This window comes from Candoia aspera, chromosome 10 (assembly GCF_035149785.1).
Source record: "Candoia aspera isolate rCanAsp1 chromosome 10, rCanAsp1.hap2, whole genome shotgun sequence".
Classification (NCBI taxonomy): Eukaryota; Metazoa; Chordata; class Lepidosauria; order Squamata; family Boidae; genus Candoia; species Candoia aspera.
Window position 1 is genome coordinate 10,896,682 of NC_086162.1, and position 19,668 is coordinate 10,916,349.

Sequence of the window (19,668 nt, forward strand, 5' to 3'; positions counted from 1 at the left end):
GACACTGTACCATTTGGGGCAAGATCAGGGTAGGATGCTGGTAGAACCCTGGGATCAGAGTCCCTTCTTATAAAAGCCCTGTTCTGACTCCAGTCCTGTTGAAAAAGATGCACAAGGTTGAGCATGCTACCTTTTCTTCCCCCACCCTTAACAGCAGCCTGGCTTTCAACTGGTAGACACAGAACTGTTCCCATCACTCATCTCTGCATCCTTAAAAGTTTCATCTGCTACAGCTTTTCAAGGCTGGATTCACAGATCACATAAGGCCAGACTAAAACCAGTCACATTACACTTAGCACAAGGGCTAAATCTTGCCTGCGCTCCATCATCCTAAGCCATAATAATATAATATAATATAATATAATATAATATAATATAATATAATATAATATAATATAATATAATATAATATAATATATAATATATTAGTATGGCTCGCTCAAGTTTGGCTTGCTTATTTGTGAACTCAGCTCACTGCCCTTTGTAACCCATCAATCAATCAATCAATCACGTTTATTACAGCCCTAAGGCCAGACACAATAAAACCATACATAATAACAATCTTACATTAATACATATATATACATAAAAACAAGATTGATTGATTGATAACCCATCATTTATGGCTTGCCACAATGACTGAATCCAGTCATTGTGACTTATTTACCAAAACACAGTTAAAATGCTGGCTTGGTATAAATAGTATTCTGGTCTCAATATCACCCTGCATAGGGGCAAACCCATGGGGGGCAGGGAAGCAATTTCCAATTTTAAAAAATTAGAAGTTCTGTTTCAGCCTATTATATGATCTTGCAGTGAGAGGAACATATAGAAATGGGGAGGGAGAAAAATGAAAGCTTTTTTCAAAATGCCATGAGTGGGCAGATTTCAGTCTTGCAAAATTAACTTTATCTAGGCTAATTAAATTAAAGTTCTTGTTTAATTAATACAGCTACAGTTCAGTCTCCATAGATGACAGAAATTTGCTTGACAAGGCATTCTTCCCCAATCCAGCACAGATATATTGGATTTGTAACTCCTGTAACTGCCAGCTAGTCCGAAACATCTTGAGACCACCTGGTTGGAGAAGGCTATTCTAAAGAGCACTGCACCATCTATCATATCAAGTAGCCTTCATCAGCAAGTCATGGGAATGGACATCTGTTGATGCGATAATAAAACAAATATATTTAGAACTCAGTGGCAGATTATCTTAATGAGTGGCCTCCAACATCAGCATTAGGAAATGGGCTGAAAACCCATAGGGAAATGAACATGACTATTAGGCTAATTTACACAGAGTGCTAACATGTTGTAGGACTGAAGTCATCCCGCCAGCTAGAGAGAGGAAACAGATAAGAGGCCACATCCTTAAATTGCTACAAGCAGGTGACAAGCGAAACTGACGTTAAAGCTGACAATGTAGACAGTGAAAGTCCAGACAGAAAAGAACTTATGGTTAAAAGCAGTTGGAAAGAGTTAGTAGATTCTAGAAACAAGAATTTCTGCCAAGAAAGCAGGGCCATCTTTTGGGGGGAGCAAAGAATCAGGAGAGCACCATGACTATACAATTCAAGCATCACCCCTTTTTCAGTGTGATGTCATGATCACCAACTTGACTTTTTTGACCCCCCTGGGGGGCTGCCCCTGCCAAAAAAGTTTGAGTTTCTTTCCTCCCTTTCTCCTATTCCCTTCCAATAGGAGATACAGAAAGGGTCATATTTAACTGCAATGTGAGTATCAAACAGGGCTGTGAAGGACCTTCAATTGGAAGCAAAAAGGTGCTTCGGAGCGCATGAGGACATGATTTACCACTCATCTGCAACTCCTAAAACCAAGTGCATGTTTCCCAGAAACACAGAGAGGTGAATTCCCAGGAAAAGGCAAGGCTGCTTTAAGGTGTCACAGAAGGTGCTCTGCTTGTGTGCACCCAGATTTTAAAATGGCCCAAGTATCTTCTGGCTCTAGAACGCCAATGAGACTTCTGAATATAGTGGGGGGTTTTTTCTCCATTCAATCATGTCCAATTCTTGGAGGTTGCCTGGACAAGTTCCTGCAGTTTTCTTGGCAAGGTTTTTTGGAAGTGATTTGCCATTGCTGCCTTCCTAGGGCTGAGAGAAATGGTCACCCACCTGGCCTCATGCCCAAGGTGGGACTAGAACTCACGGTCTCCTGGTTTCTAGCCTGGTGCCTTAACTGCTACACCAAACTGACTCTCTATAGTGAATATAGGATTGTGTGTATTATAGGAAATTAAAGTTTGAGAGGTGCTTTAAGAAATCTTGCCTAGTAAGCAGACATGGAATGATGCTTAAAGCAGATACCATGACCTCATAAATAAATAGACAGGGAATTCCTGCCATTTTATTTGTTTGTTCTTATAAAACTATCTGGGAAGGAAGGAAGGAAGGAAGGAAGGAAGGAAGGAAGGAAGGAAGGAAGGAAGGAAGGAAGGAAGGAAGGAAGGAAGGAAGTTTGGTTCTTTGCTTCATCTCATACAACTAAAAATTGCACTTTCAGTTGGATGGCTCCAGAAGAAGGATTTGCGCACAAGGAATCAGTAAATCAGGTTACACTGAGGATACTCTGAGGTAGCAGCTCTGACAGGGCTGAACATCTGTCTCCAGCTTACTTAGCAACCACCCTCAGTGGATCAATCTGAGGGGCTCTGGCATTTTTGGCAATCCTTCATGTCCTCCGAATAGTTCTCTATTTGGATTGTTGTCGTGTGGAAATTGAAAGCACTTTGCAGTCGGCAGCTCGCTTCCTTCAAGACAGTCTGGGCATCGGCATCTTTACCTGGGACAGAAGTGACAGAGTAAAGCAAAGGGCAAGGTACAAATATTGGGGAATTTGGAAAAATCAAACTCTCCACCCCTCTCAAAGGCCAGTACTCAAAGGGTGGGCAAGGATGGTACTGACTTAGTCTGGGTATGCTTCAAAAACAAGTTTGCAAAAAATGCCTCAGGTCTTGTGCAAATGCAAGCACAGCACTTCTCTGCTATTCTTAACAGCCACCTAACTTTTTTCAGGTTTCTGCATAATCTGAAAGGAAGGTGGCGTGAGAGCTGCCTTAACAACAGGGAGCAGTGGCACTGTTTTTCCAGCCTTGGGCAGAGGCCTGAAAAAGTGGGGCTATTTTAACGAATGACAGTGTGGTGTTGCACTCCTGTGAGATTGAAAATGCTTCTTCCAAGCAATGTTCAGAGTGTGCACAGCCCACATGGATTCAGGCTGGTGGAACTTCCCACAGTCCACCGGGAAAGTCTTCCTCAAGTCAAGCTTAATTCCTGGTGACTTCAGAGCAGGGTTTCCCAGCCAGGCTTCCGTGGCACCCTTGGGTTCTGCAAGTGGTCACTAGGGGTTCCCTGGGAGATCACAATTTATTTAAAAAATTATTTCAAATTCAGGAAGAAGTAAGTTTCATTCTTTATTTTTAGTTTAAGAACATTGTTAATGCATCTATAGAGGCCTACCCATAAAACAAACATAATAATGTTGTAACTTCCGGCCTATAACTGAGCCTGACTGTGCAGGGGGTCCCCGAGGCCTGAAAAATATTTCAAGGGTTCCTCCAGGGTCAAAAGGTTGAGAAAGGCTGCTTTAGAGAAACATTTATGGAGTTTTCTTGGCAACAACAAGAAAACTGGTTAGAAGTTTGTTCCAGGGTGTTTTCTGAATTCCCAGTATAGCGCATTGTTCCTTGAACACTCCATCCAATCATTTTTCTTTTTCACTTTATCCAATTTCACTTACAGTACTGGGAAGAGACTATAAAGGCAAACTACACGTAACATTACTTCATTAAATTATCTAGGATCCCAGAACCGGGTAGTGAACACCATTATGTCTTTGTTGCAATAGTTAGTAAGTTTAAACCAGGTGGGAATTAAAAAAAAATATTCCACAACTAAAAAAAATCCTCCCTTATCATATCTGCATGCTCTAAGGCTTTCTCAAGCTTGGCAACTTTAAGATATGTGGACTTCAACTCCCAGAATTCTGGACAGGGCCACAACTGGTGGGGGGGGCAAGCGGGGCATGTGCCCCAGGCGCCGTGCTGGGGGGACGCCAAAATGAGCGCTCAGGGGGGTGCCAAAATGTGTGTGGAATCCATGCTTGCCCCGGGTGACACAGACCCTCGTTGTGGGCCTGCATTAACCTCCAGAATGGTGCAGATTCTAAGCTTGCCTTACAATGGTGTAACTTACTGATTGCAATATGGACTGACAGCACCGGCTGGGACACTGTTAGAGCCCAGATGTGAAGGCTATGAAGAGATTTCACGCCACTTATGGAGAGCAGGAGGGTCTTTGCATCGTTGAAATCTACACTTTTTGGAGTACCTGTGCAACAGTATGGAGGAGATAGAAGAAATGGGTCAAAACAACAGGATGCGCAGGATTATTTGGTTCTAGATCTCTATCACCCCTCTCGTTTCCTTTCTTGGATGACTCAATTACTTAAATAATGAAATAATGCTTTCCGTGTCTGTCTCAACTGTGAAATTCTCTCCTCTCCTCTCCTCTCCTCTCCTCTCCTCTCCTCTCCTCTCCTCTCTTCTCGGAGACTCCCAAAGTCCAGTCTTTCTATCTGAGCAGAAGCTGGGTGAGACCTTCTTTAACGGAGTTTTTAATTTATATAAGGCACTTGTTTTTCTTCAAACTGGATTTCAGTGCCCAGCAATAGAGAGGATAGGGTAAAGTAAATAGCATCCCATGGATTCCTGGGATGTGCTAAAAGCCTCATCGAATTAAATTAACATCTCTGCATTCTAAGTGGATGGTGTGCTTTTTAGACTTCCCTTCTCTAGAACTCAGCTCTTCCACTGGATCAGCAAGCCATTTCAAAGGTGTGTGCATGTGGGGAGATCCCATCTGCTTTCCTTTTGGGATAATCTTTCTAAGAGTGGTTTGTAAATTGCTTTCTGGAGCTCACTGGGGGGTGGCAGGATGGATGAGCAGGCTGCTATCCCCTCCAGTTCGAAGACAAAGGTTGGGAGCAATGCACAATGCAGATGTGTAGCATCCAGCTGTGAAGAGGGATCCAGCTGTGGGGAGGGACCTGGGTTCATAACAATCGACGATGCTTTCCTGCCACTTTGCAACCAGTGCTGTGAAAGCATTAAAGGAGCTTCCAACGGCAAACACGGGGTGGTATACTACCTCTGGGTGGTATACTACTGCATGTCATATCTTATTATTCCTACTCCATCACACACGTCAGCATGGGCCTGCTGCCTTCAGAATTCAACTTAACTCTCTCAACCTCATCCCCCTGCCCCAGGAAATGACCTTCCATCAGCACAAGGACAACATCTCGGAGGATGCTCAGCGTTGTTCCAAGGACCAGGATGGAAAACACAAAGGTACAGATAGGATCCACGAATTTATATTCTGGCTAGAACAAGAAAAAAATCGTGCATCAGTCCTCTCTTTGTTCAAGTGCTGAATCCCTTTCTATGATCTGCTTGGCATTTACCCCATCAGCGAGACACAGCTGATGTGTACTGGCAGCACTCTTACTCTAGGGTAGAAGAACCCATGGCCTTCCTGATGTTGCTGCCTCCTGTCACACCCAACCAGCTTGGCCATAAAGAATTGAAATCACAACCACCTTAACTTTTGGAGAACCAGAGGCTTCCAGTTTCTACTTTAGAATCAGCAGTTCAACTCTACAACAGAGGCGATCTCTGCATAGGAACGGTGGGGTCATTGTCTTCTTGATAAATCAGGGGCACGCAACCTGTAGTCCACATGAAGCCCCCTATCTGTGGCACCTCAGCAGCCCAAATCCACATTGCCAAAATCTGACAACAAAATGGCTAATTTCCTACAGAGTGGTTGCCTCATCCCTACTCCCTCAAGTTAAGTTCTGGGAAGTAGGTATGAAGTGGGAAGTTCCTGGTAGGTGAATTGCTTCTGCTCTCAGCCTCAAAACTCTTCAGTAATCCCACAGGATGAATGAGTTTGACTTAACTGGTTTTATATATATTTCCATTTCTTGCTTTAAGCTTGTGGCCCACTGATCAGCATTATAATGGGAGAGCAGTAATGGCAGTCTCATAGGATTGTTGGAGACATCCTGTTATTGAGAAAAAAAAATCTCTCTCTGTTGGAGCTCTTACCTTGAAGTAGATTGTGATGGCTGCCACCAAGACTCCGATGCTTTGCACAAGATCTCCAACTACATGGATGAACGCAGCTCGGACACTAGTATTTGGACTCCCCTCCTTGTGACTGTGATGGCTGTGACCATGTCCTGATTGGTGTAGGATAATGCCCATTCTATAGAAAGACATTAATAAAGAGCCAACGTAGCATAGTCATTAAGAGGCTGGATCTAGACCAGGGAAATGTCAGCCCTTCAAGGTAGACCAGACTAGGAAACTGATGCCATGTAGGTCATTATTACTTTTATTATAAAGGTACAGTTACAGAATCTTGCAAGTCTGAATGAGCTTCCCCCCTCCTTCCCCTTATCTTCATATGAACTAGGCTTGTCTGAGACGCTTACTCATGTTACATTTTTGGCCCGACTCAGAGCCCTTTTATCTGACTGCTGCCTTGGTAGCAGCTCTTGCTCCTGTCCTTCAAGGCCATTCCCTCTGCCCTCTACAGGAAATCCAGGTTCAAGTCCGCACTCATCTTGGAACTTACTGATCCCCCTCTCTGTCCACCATACCTCATTGGGATAAAATGAAGGGATGTTCCCCAGGTATTTTTTCTTGACCTCCCCAAGGAAGCAATGCAATAAACAAATGGATATTTATAATAAGACAAAATAAAGGCCACACAGATTCTCAATTCCTTTTGCCAATAAGGCATTCCTCATCTCTTCCTATCGAAGGCTTAAAGAGGAGACTTCATCCTGATTCCCTGCTTCTGCCTCATCGTACATCGGCTCTCCACAGAGCCGCCATTACAATAAGAACCACAGGACCGGAAAGGATGGGACCGACTGCTCATCAGAGCCCACTTTGCAACAAAGACACAAGCAACCGAAGGGCAGAGAAGCCTCCTGAGGACAAGTTGCTCCAGATCAGTGTTTACAACCTCGGCAACTTTAAGAATGGGTGGACTTCAGCTGGGGAGCTCTGGGAGTTGAAGTCCATGCAACCTAAAGATGCCAAGGTTGGGAAAGACTGCTCCAGATGATTCCAGAAAGAAGCCAGGCTGCCAGCCAAGCCAAACCCCTGTGAGTTTGAAAAGCTAACCATGATTGACTTGGGAAGTTTGTTATTCTTGGCATGAACAGAAGGGAAATGCAATCTCACTTGGAAGCAAATAGACACCTCCACACCAGATAAAGTTGTCTCTCCAAGATGCTAAAGGAGGACTGTGGGAGGTTAAGAAACAAAAACAGACTCAGAAAGAGAACATATGAGCATAGGCTTTGATCAGGCTGGTTCAGCTGTCCCCATTTCTAGAAGCAGAACTGCCAGTCTATTTGGCTTTTGAACTTAGAATGGGAGGATTTGCTATTTTTATTATTGTTGTTCTTTTTTTTTTTTAACCAGGCAGCAAGCAAGCAAGCAAATAAATTGCACAGGCCCTTTCTGAATGTTAGCGATTCTGTTAGGGATTCTGAATGTTAGGGATAAATTGCAAACTTTCTTAGCTGAGCAGTTCTGCCCAGGGACAAAGGGTTCCCTGTTCACAAATGACCATCCCCAGATCAGAACCCTAGTGTAGTATGTGGTGGGGGAGGGAAAAGCTTTAATTCTTTGCCCCTTACTATGATCCAGATCAGTGTTTCTCAACCTCTGCAACTTCAAGACGGGTGGACTTCAACTCCCAGAATTCCCAGCCATGCTGGCTGGGGGATTCTGGGAGTTGAAGTCCACTGGTCTTATAGTTGCAGAGGTTGAGAAACACTGATCCAGATTCTGCACCTGCAGTTTGCATTGCAAAATGCATTGTGGTTCATTTCAATGGAGACTTTGGCTGGGATGGGCACAATTGCAGACGCAGACATCCAGGTCCAGATTGGCAACACATAGAGGTGAAATTGTTCCAAGTTCCTTAATGGGCTTCCTTCCTTGCCTCCTGCCCCTCTGCGGGGGTGTGCCCAGGTAGGCAGTTTGTCTTTTGTTTGGGAAAATGCACACTTCTAAACAAAGCACTGGGTTACAGCCACCTACCACTTTACTTTTTGGAGGAGCCCAGAAGCACTCTGGTAGATAATAGCAGTGTTAGGAGATGACCCTTCACTTTTCTTGTCAAGGACCCTTCCAGCTTTTTTCAAAATAAAAGAGCTTTAAAACCATCAGGAGGGACAGAGAGCTTGGCAGACACTGAGGTTGGTATCCAGAGATGCACTATAGATACCTGCTCCAGAGTTTCTGGCAAATGCCTTTCCTCCCACCCAATTTTTTTAGCTGAATTCAATCAGGAGCCTTTCAAATGCCAAGCAGGTCAATGAGAAGCCCTGTTTGGCCCATCCCCAAAGAAGCTTCCATGTATTCCCAGGGTCAGGGCCCGTCAGCTGGAAAACTCCCTGAGTTTCTCTCAAGGGTTTTAGGAAGTTGTTCAAATTTTATCCTGAACATTCATACTTACATGATGTTTACTGCCACAGCACAGCCAGAAGTGATGAGCATGGCATCTCCTTCTATCTCATAGTCCCCAGAAATCAGTCGCTGCACTGCTAGATAAACCAGCACACCAGTTACCACCCAGATTGAGAGTACGGACAGCAGGGCTCCCAAAATCTCTGCGGCAAAAGTCAGAAAATTTGGGTTTGGCGTTAATGGTTGGAAAACTCCCAAGTTTGCACTGGCTGCCTCACTGACCCAAGGTACAATTAATGAGGAGTACATCTGCCAAATACGCATGAACTAAATGTTCTTTCAGCAAATCAACTCATTCTGCCATTACATGAAAGAGCAGTTGATTCATTTCAGCCCAGCTCTATTTGAGGAGATGGCTTCCATGGCGACCTTGGTTTGGTTTAGCATCTAGGCAGTTCACCATGGTATAAGACCAAACCACGATGGGCTCAGTTTTCATACGAAGCCAAAGCTTAACAAATAACATTAACGAAATGAACATGAAGTTTCGTGTTTTTATCAGCTATTATGTTTTTACTATGCTTTTCTGTTTTATGGAACAAACTGCCAAGAGTTGTCTTCTGAGAAAGAAAGAAAGAAAGAAAGAAAGAAAGAAAGAAAGAAAGAAAGAAAGAAAGAAAGAAAGAAAGAGCGAGCATGCGTGTGAGCTGGCTGGATTACTGGGGACAGATCAGCTAAAGGAAGTTCCTGGAAGACAAGGAACTAAGGACAAGGAACAAAACCAGAGTCCCTGTCATTGTCTGTCATTCTCACTGTCACTAAGGACCAATGACCAGTTGTGTTGCAGTTAAGGCACTAAGTACCTGTAAGGTGTGTGTGTGATCAAACTATACAGGCAGAAGCTCAGGGAGCTGGCTGGATCACTAGGGACAGATCACCTGAAGGAAGCTCATGGGCATGAGGAAGACAAGGAACTAAAGACAAGGAAAGGCAAGGAACTAAAGACAAGGAACTAAACCAAAGTCATTGTCTGTTTTGGGAAGCCAACAGAAAAAGCGTCACTGAAGATTGGCAATACGTCACCACAGCAAGCTGGGCAGATGTCCAGAGAAAAGGCACAGGTTTTGTTCACCCTGGCTATTTTGCACAGCACCTTAAACCAGCCAACTCTCCTGAGTTCATCGACCACACCAATTTTACAAAGCAGCTAAGTGAGCTTAAAACAAACCAAGGTTAGCCTGCAGGACAAAGGCAGCTGCTGGAGCATGTCGCTGACTGAGTGTGCCTTGTGAACACACACACAGAAGGACAACGTAGGTTGGAAGCCACCATCAAGGAGCAGAGAAAGCATCTTCAAAAACCTGCATTGCTTTCCTGTGAAAAAGAAACCAGTTGGGCTCTGCAGGTGGAAGTTGATGGAAAATTTCCTAGAGATGGGGAAAGGAATAGGGCTTGGATTATAATCAACCCACTCTCTATTCTGGGAGATGAAGTCCACACATGTTAAGGTTGCCAGGGTTGAGAGACACTGCTTAAGAGGCTGCAGATTTATTTGTTGATTTGATTCAACTGAGACAGCTACCCATCTCCCAGAGCTTCCTGGGCCAGAGAGGGCAAGAGAAGAAATTAAAAGCCCAGACGGGCTTCTCCCCTGCCAAGATGAGGGAAAACTACACAGAGGCTGTTTCCCTACAGCGCTGTCTCCTGTGGCCCCCTAACAAACAGTTACTTGAGGGACATCTACCTGTCCCATCAGGCCCAGCAGAAGGGGCACTGGAGGAGAGCCTTTCCTGATGCAGCCAGGGCTGGCTTTAGACATTTTGGCATCCTAGGCAAAGTCATGTTCTGGCACCTCCAAAATTGGCTCATCTTCCAATTTTGTTAGGCACCCTCTTGTTTCTTTTTTGCTTTGCATTTTTAAGCTTTTCACTTATGCTTTTCAGCCCTGGACTATTTTTTTCCCCTTTTCTTGGACATTTTCACCCTATTTCCACAGTAAGTAATTTTAATTACATCAGCACCCAATGTTGTCATATGGTGACAATTCTGCAAAATTGTATTTAACCCTTGAGGGGGCCTGCTGGCTCAGTGGTTACTGCTTTTCTATGGTTTTTTTTGGAAATCTTTTCAGTTTGGTGCCCCCTATAATTTGGGACCCCTCGGTGCCCTAGAGCCGGCCCTGGTTGTGACACTTGCCCTTTGGAACATCATCCCCCCTTAAGTCAGATTGGCCCCAACCTTGCTGGCCTTCCAGAAGGGCCTGAAGACCTGGCTGTGCCATCTAGCCTGGGGACCCAGTAATGTGAGTATGGAGCCTGCAAAGTAGCTGTATTGCTATGGAAGTTGTGTGCACTCTCCTGCCAACTGTTTTTTTTAATGGTTCTTATTGTTACTGTTTTAAATTGTTTTAATGTTTTTTTTAATTCTTGTTATGTTTTTGGTTATTTTGTTGTGTTGTTTTGTGCTTTTTAACTTTGTACGCTGCTCAGACTCATGTATGTGAGATGGGCGGCTACATCAATTTACCAAATAAATAAACAAACACCATAGGACTTCTGTGGGGTTTGGGAAGCTGAGCAGATTAATGACTGGCTTGACTCCTGCTCAGCAGGCTCCAGTCATCCTACTTCAGACACATTATGAGAAGACCCAGCTCTCTGGAGAAGGCTCTAATGCTGGGAAAGGTGGAAGGAAAGAGGAGGACAGAGGGCAGCAAGGTGGAGGGACTCAGGCACAGTGGTGATGAGTGTACCCTTGGAGGACCTGGAGGACCAGGTTAGGGACAGATCGTCATGGAGAAAATCTATCTGTGTGGATGCTAAAAGTCGACAACTTGATGGCATGTGATCAATCATCAAATGACTCCTACTCTGGAGGAAATCTTATACATACTATTGGTGTACAGTCCCCTGTAGCCTTGGTCTCAGGACTGCTCTTCTCTGGCCAGGAGAATGGCTCCTGTAGGGATGGTGCCTTTCCTCCCTCCTCCATAATTCCCAAGGGGCAGCTGGGGTTTCAAGCAGTTTGCTCCATGCCAAAAGAAATGGCAGCAAGGATGAGAGACCAAGGAAAAGGTGAAGCATCAGCCAGCTGCCATATATAATGCTCCTCCACCTTCTAGCTACAGGGAGCACCAACTGGCTCCAAAGGAAGGTGAAGATACTCTCCAAGCACTGTGCAGTGATACAAAACATTCTACTTATAGTTAGTGTGGGGATGAAGCCAGCAGCTGCATGGAAGGGCCAGAATCCTTTCAATTTCACCCTTACTTGCTTAAGAGGGAGATGCAAAGCTTTCAAAGCAGCATTCCACTTAAAGGACCTGCTAGAGTAGCCAAAGCTCAGGAGCCAAGAGGGGAGCCAGGAGTTTTCTCCAAAGGAAAAATGGCCCCCAGTCAGGTCAGCAGGAATCCGGCTTTTCCAGCCAACTGGCTTCAAAGCCATTCTTGTCCCCACCACAGCTAAATCACAAGGAAATAGCTTAGCTGCTGACGAGAAACAAAAGCATGGAATGACCCAGGTGTTGAATCGATCTGAGAGTGGTGCAAATGAATTTGTGTGGAAGTCCCCTCTGTAAATATTGTGCTAATATTTGGCCTGCATTGTGGGGGTATGAAAAAGTTTATTGAGATAACAGGCAAGTCTGGAACACATGTGAAATGCGGTAGTTAAATTGCTGCTGATTATTATTATTATTGGAATTTTTTTTAATCGGTTCAATCGTATCTGATTCTCAGAGACTGCCTGGACAAGTCCCTGCAGTTTTCTTGGCAAGGTTTTTTGGAAGTGGTTTGCCATTGCTTCCTTCCTGGGGCTGAGAGGGAGGGACTGGCCCAAGGTCCCCCAGCTGGCTTTATGCCTACGGCAGAACTAGAACTCACAGTCTCCCGGTTTCTAGCCTGATGCCTTAACCGCTACACCGGCTGGCTCTCTATTAGAAAATAAATGAGACTTGATTCTCTTCTGGGCAAGGTGGGTATCTTCTCTTCTTAAAGCAGAAACAGCTCAATCACTGGAAATTCTATGATCCCTGCTCTGAAGTCTACATGTGGTTGGCCATAGAACCGACTCTACTCACTTCTCAGTTCAACCGTGTGTACAGTATATTTACTCAGACATAAATGGCATCCATTTTAGTGGGGCTTATATTCCAGGAACTACACATCCCGTTACAACTCTGGATTACCTGCTCTATGCCATCCAAAAGTCATTGTTTTAGTAGGCTGTCGAGATGACATCCAGAGGGAGAAAAGGCTGATCATCATGCTAGCAAAATCAGTCAATAGGTGGGCTGCATCGGTCATAATGGCCAGGCTGTGTGCAAAGTATCCTCCTGGGGAGAACAACAGAGGATTATGGGCTCTGCCCCAATTCTCCTTCCTGATCAAGAGTCCCTGCCTAGCTTCCTCCCTGTCAGTCTCAATTTCTACATGCCCAGAGCAGTTCAATCAGTAGCACGCCTGCTCAATGTGTTCACAGCAGGCACAACCTCAGGAATGTGTCAGCCCCACCAGGTAGACCAGCCCAGGAAATCAACTCCCCAGGAAGGCTAAAACTACTTTTATTGAGTTGGCTATAATATCAGAATCTTCCAAGTCTGCTTGTGCTGTTATCTGTTACCTCTTCCCCCTTCTGATAATCCAGTGAATCAGGGAGGCGCCAGCTGCTTCTGAATATTAACTGGTTTCCCAGGGCTTAAAAATATGTCAGCCTCTTTTCTCTAGGTTCTTGCATATCTCCATCAAGGTCATCTTTGTTGCTCTCTACCACAGTGTTTCTCAACCTTGGCAGCTTGAAGATGTGTGGACTTCAACTCCCAGAATTCCCCAGCCAGCCACGCGTGGCTGGCTGGGGAATTCTGGGAGTTGGAGTCCACACATCTTCAAGCTGCCAAGGTTGAGAAACCTTGCTCTACCAGGTTGCTCCAACAATTTGTACCCCTTTGCCCTGATTTTGAGGTGCTCCTGGATCACCCCAACCACCAGCTTCCCTCCAAGAACTGCCTACGAGGACCATGCAGGGCACGCTACCTGCAACTTCCCCCGTCATGAAGACCAAGCAGATGATGGAGGCAAGATAGAGCTTCTGACGGGCTCGCTTTTTTTCAGCACTGTTGCCACTGCCAGATGCCCAGCTGGAGTGGCAGTGGAGGCTTCCCTTCAGGTCCAGCTCGACAGAAGGGAGGCCGGGCACGTAGCCGACCACTGGACCATGGAAGTCCTTTCCTGAGACTCCTAAATAGGACCTGCATTGTAAAGAACACCATTTGAAGAGGATTCTCTCAGAGATATTCCACCCGCAAAGCATTAATGCTCATATATACAAGCTTCTCCCATTAGCCTCTCTTGCTTAACTGTGCCTGCGTTAAGTGCTTTGTTGAACTTCACTGGCTGGGGATTCTGGGAGTGGGATTCTGGGAGTTAAAGTGCAGCACATCTGGAGGGCTCCAAGTTCAGAAATGCGCCACACCGGGTTAACCGTTGTAAGCCACTGTTTCCCAGCCTGCTGGCTGGGGAGTTCTAGGAGTTGATGTCTACACATCTGGAAGTCAGCCAGCCTGAACATACTGAGTTAAGCCCTAATTTATGAGCCAGAATGGCTGGAATTGCTCAGCATACTACACCATAAACTGTGTCTTAGAAAGCACACGGACATGTTTTGCACAGCAATCTGACCCACACATCCCATTAAGCTGTAAGGTGGCTTGTGTGATGGTCAGTTGAACTCAGCCACAGTGGTTTGCAAATTGTGGTTTAAGGCACGGGGTATTTTATGACCCAAGCTGATTGTTTAGGATCCACACCAATGGCTTAATGACTTAATGACCAATGGCTTAATGAGGTGTTGTGTGAACCCAACTAATACCTTCACCAAACATCAAATCGTATTATGACTTACTGTGAATCAGGGCAATTGACTTATTTTTTTCTTAAATGTGGCTTTCAACATTGGGCACGGTAGTCCAGATAAAAACCAGAAAGTACAAAATAAGTAGAAGAGTCCCTTCTGACAGTCTGAAAACTGGGGTTGCCCCAAATCATGTTTGCCTTGTTGGCAGCTGCATCCTGTCTCTGGCTTAGGTACAGGTTCTCATCTGCTTACCAAGATCGGCCCTGAGTACCAGCTGATGAATGGCATTTCAACAGGGAAAACATCTGCAACCTTCACATCCTGTGTGCATGCTTCCCAGAAGCACATGTTTGACTCTTGATTAGAAGACCTTCGGTTGGATACACCAAGCTTTTTATATTTTGCTATCATCACTCAGCATGGCTACATAAAATTCAGTGGTTGAGAATTCTGGGAGGTGCAATCTGAACCCAGGGAGTGGGTCCTAGAAGGTAGTACTGGATAGAGAAAGGCTACAACAGAGGCTTTGTAGGAAATGCCACCAGCAACTTCAAAGAGGCATTTCTCATTGGAATGGAGCCAGTCAAGGGAGTGCTCAAATGCCACCTCCTGATGGACAGTTGCTGCTTCTGGCTGCTTAACAACCCTTCCCATCCTCCCCCAAGTACAGGTAGTCCTCACTTAATGGCCACTCATTTAGTGATGGTTCAGACTTATGACAGAGCTGAAAAAACCGACTTACAACCAGTGCTCACACTTATGATCGTTGCAGCATCCCCATGGTCATGTGATCACAATTTGGGCACTTGGCAACTGGTTCGTATTTATGACTGTCACAGCATCCCGCGGTCATGTGATCGCCATTTTTGACCTTTCCAGCCAGCTTCTGGCAAGCAAAATCAATGGGGAATCGCATGATTTGCTTAACAACCATGTGGTTCGCTTAACAACCACTGTGACTGGCTTAATGACAGACACAAAAAAGGTTGTAAAATTGGGTGGGATTCACTCAATGACTTCACTTAGCAACCAAAATTCTGGTCTCAATTGTGGTCATTAAGCGAGGACTACCTGTATACACTGAGTGGCCTTTACTCAACTGGGTGAATTAGACTATTCCCTCTCAGCCAAGCCTACAACACAGGGCTGTGACAAGATAAAACAAGGGGGAAACAGTCAGAAGAAGCATTGCATTTTTTCTGATGAAAGCTAGGATAGACAGCTAATAAATAAATGTTATAGCCCAGAACTTCCTGGCTCTACCTGTCCTTTTCAAACCCAAATATTGCAGTTACAACTCCAAGGAATCTCCTCCTTCCAGCCTTGTTAGCTGCAGGATCCCACTTTGACTTTAACTAGCCCAGAGCAATTGGCGGTTCTGGTTGGGTCCCGCTCTCAGGGATGAGTGGATTAAAAACCAGAATCTACTGCTTTGCGTAGGTTTTTCCCCCAGATGTCTTCCTGATTGCATTTAAAGGACAGCAAAGTTGTTTGCAAGAGATAATGACTTTCTCACGCACAGCTGGGGAGGCCTGCAGGACCCTGGCTGCCATTTTTTCCTTTTTCCAAATAGGGCTTGCGGCTGCCTTCCCTTAGCAGATACCTAACAGGTGGAAGTTCCACAGGTGAAGCCTCTCAAATAATTGCTTCATGCTGAAGAACCTCTCCCTTTCCTAAACATCGGGGGGAGGCAATAAGAGGAAGCACCCACCTTATTTTCTGCCAACGCTGAGATAAAAAAAAAAGGGGGGGGGAGATATTTGAACGCCTAATGAGAAAGTTGAAATGGAGCAAATAACTCCAAATGTGCGGCTGCTTACTCCAATCTTTTTGCTGAGGGGAAATTCATTTGACTGGGGCGCACCCTTCCAAAGCGAATGGGAGTTAGCCAAGACGGCCATCCGTCAGGGCATTTCCCCATTAACCTGAGCAGCGGGCCTTATTTCGGAGCCGATGGGGATTTACTTCCGAGGAAGCCCGGGCTGCAGGAGGCCGCTTTAAAGCTGGGCTGGGCTAGCCACGCGCGGGAGACTTGGCGACGGGAACCGGCTTCGGAGTGGGGCGGAACGGAGCCCGTGGCAGAGCGGGTTTGCAGCGTCGTCGGGGCGGAGAAGTCCAGCGACAGGCCCGCGGGGCAGACCCTCCCCCGCACTCACCTGCTTTCCACGCCGTTGAGCAGGTGGCTTTTTTCCACCCCGCCGCGACTGGGCTCCATCCTTCGCCGACAGGTGCGCTGCTCCCCGGCCGGCCGCGGCTTTTCGCCCCCTTTTCCTGGCTCTTCCCTCCCCCGAAAGCTGCGCGTCGCCCACAGCTCCGCCGCCTCTTATCTCGGCTGAGCGAGCAGCAGCCCGGGTGAAAACGTCGCCGACTCGTGCGCAAAGCCCCGGGGGGAGAAGCGGGCGCTGCGCTCCGCCTGCAAAGTTTGCCGAGACGGGGAGGGCGCGCCCCCGCTCCCCCCCACCACTCCGTGACGCTCGGCTCCACGCCCTGTCTTTCGCGGGAGCCCCAGAAGAGGAGAGGGGGAGGACAAGCCGCCGCCGGTCCAGCGTCGACCGCCAACCCCGGGGGCTTCCTTCTTCTGAATGCAACCGCGCGGGGCCGTCCAGGCCAGCCGCCCCGTCCCGGGTGCGGGTAGACGGGGTCGCGCGGCTAGCTGCGCTGACGCGGGATGGGCTGCAGCCAGGGAGTTGGGCGACGCCAGCCCGGGTTGTCGGGCCCTGTGGATCTGCGGTTGGGGGGAGTCGGGAAACCGTGGTTCAAGTAAACCGTGGTTCGGGATAGCTTTGGTTAGAAGCGGCTTCAGCTCTGCCTGTTGCTCATGGAGTTCCTTCTGGCCGCGAAGGTTGGATCCCTGCCGCACAATTTCTCGTCGTTTTGAGCTGGGACGCGCCTAAAAACCACAAAATAGTTCCAAATGGGCATTTTAAAAAAGAGGCTAAACTCCCTTCCCAAACCCAGCCGCGTCCACAAACGCGATGGGGTCCGACATCCTTTGCACACGCGCCTGCTTAAAAAATTGCGCAAATACGGCCGCTATCCGATGCGACTTCGCCTCCACTCCCTCAGCCGATTTCGCACATCCTGCTAAGCCAACCAGTGATCTGTTTGTTTCACGTCTGAGGTCTTTTGCAACCCAGCCACTGTGGTTTGGAAGAGGTGGTTCGTGGCCTGGCATAATACAAGAGTCCAGTCCAGTCAATCCTGGTTGATTCAGGAAATGGTGGTTCATCAAACCCCGGATTAGTAGGATATGTGCACCCAATCAAGAAGCAAGGAAATCTTGTTGCAATCTACACTACTCCTTGTATAAGGGCAGCCTGCCCCAAACTGTCTGCTGGTGGGGATGATGGAAGTTGTAGTCCAACACATCTGGAAGGAGCACATTTGGGGGAGAAGAATTGTTTGCCTGAGGAAGTGGACAGAGTCCTCAGGACTGTGAGCTCAGCCACCTGCTTTTTAGGTCCATGACCCTCCTGGTTGGGTGGTGGTGGTGGTCGAGTGAGTGGGTTCTAGTGGTGGTGAATTCTTCTTTGAGTGAGGGGGTTGTTCCTTTACCTCTCAAGGAGGCCTTGGTTCTCCCCGCTCCTCAGGAAGCCATCGCTGGACCCCGCCATACTGGACAATTTTTGTCCTGTCTCCAACCTCCCCTTTTTGGAGAAGGTGATTGAGAAGGTGGTTACACAACAGCTTCAGAGGACCTTGGATGCAGCAGATTATCTGGATCCTTTTCAGTCAGGATTCAGACCCGTGTATGGGAGGGAAACGGCATAGGCTGCGCTTTTGGATGATCTCTGGTGTGGGTGGGATGGGGGCTGTGCATCCATCCTTGCCCTACTTGACCTCTTGGGGGCTTTTGATACCATCGGCTGTGGTATCCTTCTGGGTTGGCTCAGAGGATTGGGGGTGGGCGGTGCAGTGTTGTGCTGGTTCGCCTCCTTCCTCTGGGGTCGATTCAGCCCCTACTGTGTGGGGTGCCGCAGGGCTCGGTGCGCTCTCCCTCCTATTCATCATCTACATTGAGGCTGCTGGGTGAGATCATCCATCGCCATGGGGTGAGGTATCACCCACCAGTTATGTATCTCTTACCCGGGTGAATTAAGTGATGCTGTTGACGTCCTGTCCTGATGCCTGGAGTCTGTAGGGGTCTGGACGGGGAACAACAGGCTTCAGCTGAACCCTGGCAAGGCTGAGTGGCTCTGGGTTTTGGGGCTTGCCGATTCTTGGACTGTGCCATCTTTGGTGCTGGATGGGGTTGCACAGCCCCAGACAGACCCGGTGCACAATCTGGGGGTCCTCCTAGACTCACGATTCCTGCTTGAAGAGCAGGTGGCAGTCGTGGCTAGGAGGGCCTTTGCACAACTTCCTATTGTGCGCCAGTTGCACCTGTTCCTAGATCGAGGGGTTCTGCTCATGGTCATTCACACCCTAGTCCTGGTTGGACTACTGTAATGCACTCTACATGGGGCTGCCCTTGAAGAGTATCTGGAAACTTCAGCTGGTGCAAAATGCAGCTGTGCAGGCAGTTATGTATGTTTCTAGAACAGCACATGTCACACCTCTGCTCCGCGAGCTGCATTGGTGACCGGTCTGCGTCCAGGTCCAATTCCAGGTGCAGGTTTTGCCGTTTAAAGCCCTACATGGCATGGGGCTGGGTTATTTGAGGGACCGCCTCTCCCCAATTTCATCTGCCATCCTACCAGATTCAGCAGAGAGGGCATCTTATGGGTTCTGTTGCCTAGGGAGCTACATCTGGTGGGCCCTAGGTGGCAGGCCTTTTCTGCTGTGGACCATTCTCCCCCCTGAAGTGAGGCTGGCTCCATCCCTGTTGATTTTACAGAAGTCCCTCAAAACCTGGTCATGCCATCAGGCCTAGGGACCCCAGGGGACCGGTGAGATGGTTCCATTGTTATTAACATCAGCTCTTAGCCTAACATCTGCCCTCCAGCTGCTTCTGAACTACAAGTCCCAGCATCCTTCCTGACTGGCCATTCTGCCTGGGACTGCTGGAAGTGGTAGCTCAGGTATATCAGGTAGCTTTGCTCAGATGGTCACCTGCTGTACCCTTTAAGGAAAGCATCGAGTGGTGGAATGTTCTCATGTAACCTTTCCTGGATGATGTAGTTTGTCCAGCCAGATGGAACAAGAGGGAGGCACCCATGCTCAGCATGGGGGCAGGAAGGGGTGGGGTAATGGTGGCTGTAATCTGGTACAGCCCAAAGGCGGGGAGGGGCTGCTCTGTTAAGTATTGGTGGACCCAAACTTTGGGCATTGGACTTTTTCTCGGTTCCAGCCTCAATCCCCAATTTA

The 19,668-nt window shown here is 47.2% G+C and overlaps 1 protein-coding gene across 1 annotated transcript; it reads right to left on the reverse strand.

The window, feature by feature from the left end:
* Window positions 1-615: 615 nt before the first annotated feature.
* SLC30A2 (solute carrier family 30 member 2) lies at window positions 616-16,697 on the reverse strand. The gene is made up of 8 exons (XM_063312185.1): window positions 16,518-16,697; window positions 13,542-13,756; window positions 12,698-12,844; window positions 8,562-8,715; window positions 6,128-6,287; window positions 5,295-5,400; window positions 4,212-4,346; window positions 616-2,799 (listed from the first exon to the last, which is right to left on the reverse strand). The coding sequence occupies exons 1-8, from the start codon at window positions 16,574-16,576 to the stop codon at window positions 2,654-2,656; spliced, it is 1,122 nt and encodes a 373-aa protein (XP_063168255.1). The 5' UTR covers window positions 16,577-16,697; the 3' UTR covers window positions 616-2,653.
* Between the last annotated feature and the right edge of the window lie 2,971 nt (window positions 16,698-19,668).